Source organism: Hemibagrus wyckioides, linkage group LG11 (assembly GCF_019097595.1).
Source record: "Hemibagrus wyckioides isolate EC202008001 linkage group LG11, SWU_Hwy_1.0, whole genome shotgun sequence".
Lineage (NCBI taxonomy): Eukaryota > Metazoa > Chordata > Actinopteri > Siluriformes > Bagridae > Hemibagrus > Hemibagrus wyckioides.
The window spans coordinates 3,569,027-3,575,851 of record NC_080720.1 but is presented as its reverse complement, the minus strand read 5'-3'; the positions used below and the strand labels follow the sequence as shown (position 1 = coordinate 3,575,851).

Below are 6,825 nucleotides of genomic sequence, written 5' to 3'. Positions count from 1 at the left end.
TGATTAATGTTACAGGAAACCGTAAAGCTGGTTGTTGGTGTTTGTAGGATTATGTCCATGAGACGTTAGCTGAGTGGGAGAAGCTGGAGCTGGACGTTCTGCTCTGCCCCATGCTGGGTCCAGCTTTTAACTTCAACTACGCCGGACAACAAAGCAGTTAAGTATCGATGTCTGCCTTGTTTAGAGCTCAGGGTGGATACAGAGTCGCGGCTTCATCATACAGATGTTATCGCTGGTGATTATTTTCCTCCAACGGCACATCCTGGTCACGTTTTAATAGCCAGATGTGTTGAAATGTGACCGCTTTCTAATACAGTTGTGTTGTTTTTTTAGGGGATCACATTGCAATGAGCTTCCAGTGTCTACGTTTACTCCAATAGAATTTTTGTCTAAACTGGGCGGGGCTAATCAGATCAGACTGGGAATATCAGATAGACTTGAATTTAAGGCCAAACCTTTACACTTTACCTTTTAGAAAAAATCTACAGTGAACGATTTTGTTGTACGATCATCAGGCCAGTTCTGTATCGTGGGACTGTTGTTTACCTTTGTGTTTTTCTAATGGATTCAATTCATTTTGACTGTGGTGTGTGTGTGTGTGTGTGTAGCTGCCCTGAGTTACAACGCTCTGTACAACGTGCTCAACTTCCCTGTTGGAGTCGTTCCGGTCACCAAGGTCACGGATGAGGATGAAGATCAGCTGAAAAACTACAGAGGAAACTTCGGAGACGTCTGGGACAAGACTTTTGTCAAGGTGAAGTATGGCAGGAAACTACAGGATAAATGTACTACAGTTGTATGCTAAATGTGTGTTCATGAAACTAAGAAAGTACAGCGACAGAAATCTAGAAAACTAGTAGGACACGAAACTACAGAGACAGGAAACTATGAAAGTATGGAGATAGGCAACCAATACACTACAGAGACAGGAAACTATGAAAGTATGGAGATAGGCAACCAATACACTACAGAGACAGGAAACTATGAAAGTATGGAGATAGGCAACCAATACACTACAGAGACAGGAAACCAGTACACTATGCACACAGGGAACCAAGAAACTGTGGAGAGAGGAGACTAGGAAATTAAGGAAATAGGAAACTAAGAAAGTACAGAGACAGGAAATCAGGAAACTACAGAGACATCCCATATATACAGGATAAATATACTACACAGGAACGAAACATTGCACCTGCTAGTATTATCCATAGTTTCTTGGTGTGTGTCAAAGCACTTGTGTACATGAAACTACAGGGATGGAAACTGCATAGGAAAATACAGAGACATGAAAGAACAGAAACAGGAAACTAACAAACGATGGAGGCAAGGAACTAAGAGACTACAGAGTCAGGAAATCAGAAAACTATGAAGACAGGAAACCAATGAACTACTGAGACAGGAAACAAGGAAACTTAAGGCCTGGTCACACTACAAGACTTTAACCGTCGGCAGATCGCTTTGCTGTTCAGACTACATGACTTCACTGTATGTCTTTTTGTCCTTGTGGTGTTCACACTACTTGACGCTTCATAAATGATCCACAAGAGGGGGTCGCACACCACACCATCTGACAACAACCCTTGTCACTCAACGCCGTCCCCAAACCACGTTTTGTCACGAAAACACACGCAACAGGTGGATCCGGATATGACACGAGACTTTCGGTGGAGGTTTGTTTTGAAAATGGACGTCGACAGGAGTCTTGCTCTAAATAAATGTTAATTTATTAAAATAAATGTTGTGTCCACACTATTTTTGAAGCCATGTTGCTGCTGTTGCTTTTCTTCCAGTGACCTCAACTCTGTTGACTTGCTCTCTCATTGGCTGGAGGTCGTAGCTACAATTGACACCACGTGATGTTGAGCGTCCCAGATATTTAACATGCCAGATATCTGGATTTTGTCAGCAATGCGTCAGCGAGCCTCTTTGATGTGTCGTTGAGTAGTTCACACATAAAGATTGCCAAGCACTGATCACCCGCTGATTTTCCCACGATCACAGACCGATCTCTCGGCGAGCTCGTTAATTTGCAAATCGGGCTTAAAATCCTGTAGTGTGAACGAGGCTTTAGAGACAGGAAACTAATAAGCTACAAAAAACAGAAACTAAGAAACTATGGAGACAGGAAACCAGCTAAATACAGAGACAGGAAACCAGCTAAATACAGAGACAGGAAACCAGCTAAATACAGAGACAGGAAACAAGGAAACTACAGAGACAGGAAACAAGGAAACTACAGAGACAGGAAACAAGGAAACTACAGAGACAGGAAACAAGGAAACTACAGAGACAGGAAACAAGGAAACTACAGAGACAGGAAACAAGGAAACTACAGAGACAGGAAACAAGGAAACTACAGAGACAGGAAACAAGGAAACTACAGAGACAGGAAACAAGGAAACTACAGAGACAGGAAACTACAGAGACAGGAAAATAAGTTCTGTAATAGGAAACAAAGAAACTATGGAGAAAGGAAAAACTAAATACTACAAAAACAGGAAACTAAGAAACTACAGGAACAGGAAACGAAGAAATTACAGAAATGGGAAAAGAAATGACAGAAACAGGAAACGAAGAAACTACAGAGACAGGAAACTAGGAAAGTACAGAGACAGGAGACTAATGACACAGGAAACCAATAAACTACGGAGACCAGAATCCAGGAAACTATGGAGACTGGAAGCTAAGAAATTATGCAGACCAGAAACCAGGAAACTACAGAGACAGGAAACTCCGGAGATCAGCTGAAACACTACAGATCTTTTGGAGGCAGCTGGGATGTGAGATCTTCATCAAGCTGGACATGACCCACACTTTATTTTACCTGACACAGGTTACATTAACGTGGGACGTGGAAGGAGGAGCTTCAGCATTTCCACTGATTTTATAGAAATTTCTGCCCTGTGAAGTTAAACTGAAAAAAAAAAACACTGACCTGAGAGTTGTCCAGTCATGCACTAAACCCAGAACATCCCACAGAAAGATCCTGTATTTTATTATTATTTTCTGTTAATGGTCATTTATGTTGAGTCATTTTTATTCAGGAAGAAAAACCTTGAGAGGAACCAGACTCAAAAGGGAACCTCATCCTCATTTGGGTGACACCAGAGAGTGGGATTATAAATGATTATAAACCCCGGAGAGTGGGATTATAAATGATTATAAACCCCGGAGAGTGGGATTATGAACAATGTCCTTTCTGTAGTCATGTACAGTCCGTTGGAGTTGTGTGAGGCAGATACAGCATATGTAGAATGTTCGTGTGTTTATTAATTAATTAGGACGTTGTTGTCGTCCTCAAAGTCCACATAGGGTCAGCATCGTCTCTTTGAATACCCAAATCCTCATGAAGCAGAACCCAGCTGGAGCCGGTCCATCTCTGGATACCTCAGGATCCTCGCAGGGTTGGCCTGAGATGCCTCGGGATGGGTAGAAAAAGGGAACAAGTGGAAAGGAATTAGCCTAGCTGCTGTTCATAATATTAGCAAGCACTAGATGATAGAGTTCATTTAATCAGATGTAGTGGAGCACAAGGTTATGGGATGTATTATGTATATGCCTGGCTAAAGAGATATACACTATATTGCCAAAAGTATTCGCTCACCCATCCAAATAATCAGAATCAGGTGTTCCAATCACTTCCATGGCCACAGGTGTATAAAATCAAGCACCTAGGCATGCAGACTGTTTTTACAAACATTTGTGAAAGAATGGGTCGCTCTCAGGAGCTCAGTGAATTCCAGCGTGGAACTGTGATAGGATGCCACCTGTGCAACAAATCCAGTCGTGAAATTTCCTCGCTCCTAAATATTCCACAGTCAACTGTCAGCTGTATTATAAGAACGTGGAAGTGTTTGGGAACGACAGCAACTCAGCCACGAAGTGGTAGGCCACGTAAACTGACGGAGCGGGGTCAGCGGATGCTGAGGCGCATAGTGCGAAGAGGTCGCCAACTTTCTGCAGAGTCCATCGCTACAGACCTCCAAACTTCATGTAGCCTTCAGATTAGCTCAAGAACAGTGCGCAGAGAGCTTCATGGAATGGGTTTCCATGGCCGAGCAGCTGCATCCAAGCCATACATCACCAAGTGCAATGCAAAGCGTCGGATGCAGTGGTGTAAAGCACACCGCCACTGGACTCTAGAGCAGTGGAGACGCGTTCTCTGGACTGACGAATCGTGCTTCTCCATCTGGCAATCTGATGGACGAGTCTGGGTTTGGCGGTTGCCAGGAGAACGGTACTTGTCTGACTGCATTGTGCCAAGTTTGGTGGAGGGGGGATTATGGTGTGGGGTTGTTTTTCAGGAGCTGGGCTTGGCCCCTTAGTTCCAGTGGAAGGAACACTGAATGCTTCAGCATACCAAGACATTTTGGACAATTCCATGCTCCCAACTTTGTGGGAACAGTTTGGAGCTGGCCCCTTCCTCTTCCAACATGACTGTGCACCAGTGCACAAAGCAAGGTCCATAAAGACATGGATGACAGAGTCTGGTGTGGATGAACTTGACTGGCCTGCACAGTCCTGAGCTCAACCCGATAGAACACCTTTGGGATGAATTAGAGTGGAGACTGAGAGCCAGGCCTTCTCGTCCAACATCAGTGTGTGACCTCACAAATGCGCTTCTGGAAGAATGGTCAAAAATTCCCATAAACACACTCCTAAACCTTGTGGACAGCCTTCCCAGAAGAGTTGAAGCTGTTATAGCTGCAAAGGGCGGACCGACGTCATATTGAACCCTATGGATTAGGAATGGGATGTCACTTAAGTTCATATGCGAGTCAAGGCAGGTGAGCGAATACTTTTGGCAATATAGTGCATGTCTTTAGTCTACGTTTAAACTGGGAGACTGTCTATAATCTGTAATGACGTCTTTAGTAGAAGTAAATTTTAAATTGACATTTTTTACTCATTTGTCTGATTAAGACGTTGGGGGTTAAGTGTCTTACTCAAGAACCCAGCAGTGGTAGTTTGTTGGTTGTGGAATTTCTAATCAGTAGCCCAGTGCCTTAACCACTGAGCAGAACTGATGTGCACACTGACGGGGAATCGATTCTGGGCTTCCTACATGGCATAGTGAGAATTCTCCCACTGAACCCCAGACTGAAATGCTCTTACCCCTGAAACTGCAGCACTGTATGCCTAAAAGTTTGTGCACCCCTGAACACCACACCTACACGTGCTTGTTGAACGTCGATTTATTCCTCCTTTAACGTTAGAATAAGCTCTCCAGTCCTCTCCTTATTCTACTTCTCCCTCTCCCTCTCCTCTCCTCGTTCATCCTGAAGGTGTTCAGTGGGGTTGAGTCAGGGCTCTGTGCAGGACACTCCACTTCTTCCACTTTCTCAGTAACATTGTCCAGACATGTGTAGACCTACATCAAGCTTTAGATGAGTGACCTATCACTAAGTCACTCTGGATGAGTGTGCTGTAAATGTAAATATTATTATGTTACACAGAATAAGATTACATTGAGTGTAAGTAAATGGAGACAATAGAAGTTCTTGCTAGCACTGAATAGGTAAAAAGAAAAGCGTAACGAGTGTCAGCATTAGTCAGTGTGTGTGTGTGTGTGTGTGTGTGTGTTACAGGCCATACAAGACGGCGTGGGTCTGCCAGTAGCAGTGCAGTGTGTGGCTCGGCCCTGGCAGGAAGAGATGTGTTTGCGGCTTATGAAAGAAGTGGAGAAGCTCTGTGCCGAAAACAAACGCTCCAAAACACAACACTAAACACAATTAAAGTACGTGGTTAACAACTAACAGAAATATAGGTCATGTATACACTGATCAGGCATAACATTATGACAAGGTGACGTGAATAAGACTGATCTCCTCATCATGGCACCTGTTAGTGGGTGGGATATATTAGGCAGTAAGTGAACATTTTGTCCTCAAAGTTGATGTTAGAAGCAGGAAAAATTGACAAGCGTAAGGATTTGACTGAGTTTGACAAAGGGCCAAATTGTGATGGCTAGACCACTGGATCAGAGCATCTCCAAAACTGCAGCTCTTGTGGGGTGTTTCCGGTCTGCAGTGGTCAGTATCTACCGAAAGTATAATTCAAGTCCTGTAAATATCCCATGGAAGCCCCACATTGCAACTTACAGGACTGAAAGGATCTGCTGCTAACATCTTGGCACACCTTCAGGGATCTAGTGCCTCAGCGGGTCAGCGAAAGTGGGACGAACACAATATTAGGCAGGTGGTCATAATGTTATGCCTGATCGATGTGCATTACACCACAGTGAAATACTTTTATTATATCTCATATCCCAGCTTGTCAGGAAGCAGGGAAGTCCAAGGGTCTTGGTCAAGGACCCGACATTGGCAGCTTGATAGCGCTGGGGTGCACCAGTAACCCAGAGCCTTAACCCTTGACCTACCACTAACACCGTAGTGGTATGTAGTCCACATTGTGGAGTTGTTCTCAGTGAAGCTGATTCAGCTTTACCTGTAACTGTTAAAACAATAAAACCTCACACTCCCATGAATGTCTCCTTACAAAAAAACCTTCATATTAACCTCTATGCAATTTTCTCTAATCTTTATAATCCATTTATTAATAATCTGATTATTTGATTGTGTCACCAACATTTAGGTCCCTGTGAATGAGCTGTTACCATAGAAACCATCATGTATCGGAACAAGTGCATTAATATAAACTTGTCATTTATGTTAAAGATCAGACAACTACTGGGGAAATTGTGAACACATAAATAGCGTGTAATAAATTCCAGTACAAATCTGTTGGTGTCAGTAGTTTTTATTTACTGCTTTAATGATCCTGAGCCGAAAGATATCTTGCCCAGATCTGAAGAGAACCTGTTTG

The 6,825-nt window shown here is 43.4% G+C and overlaps 1 protein-coding gene across 3 annotated transcripts in view; it reads left to right on the top strand.

Moving 5' to 3' along the window:
- LOC131361419 (fatty-acid amide hydrolase 1-like) overlaps positions 1–6,741 on the top strand; it is a 19,233-nt gene extending 12,492 nt beyond the window's left edge. Inside the window, exons 13-16 of one of the 3 annotated variants that reach the window (XM_058402497.1) lie at positions 48–156; positions 609–754; positions 5,589–5,737; positions 6,595–6,741. In XM_058402497.1, coding sequence (XP_058258480.1) covers positions 48–156; positions 609–754; positions 5,589–5,726 — 393 coding nt within the window. In that variant the 3' untranslated portion in view covers positions 5,727–5,737; positions 6,595–6,741. Of the gene's footprint in view, positions 1–47; positions 157–608; positions 755–5,588 lie in introns of all 3 variants that reach the window. The other 2 variants (XM_058402495.1, XM_058402498.1) reach the window with 2 other exon arrangements.
- The last annotated feature ends 84 nt before the right edge of the window (positions 6,742–6,825 follow it).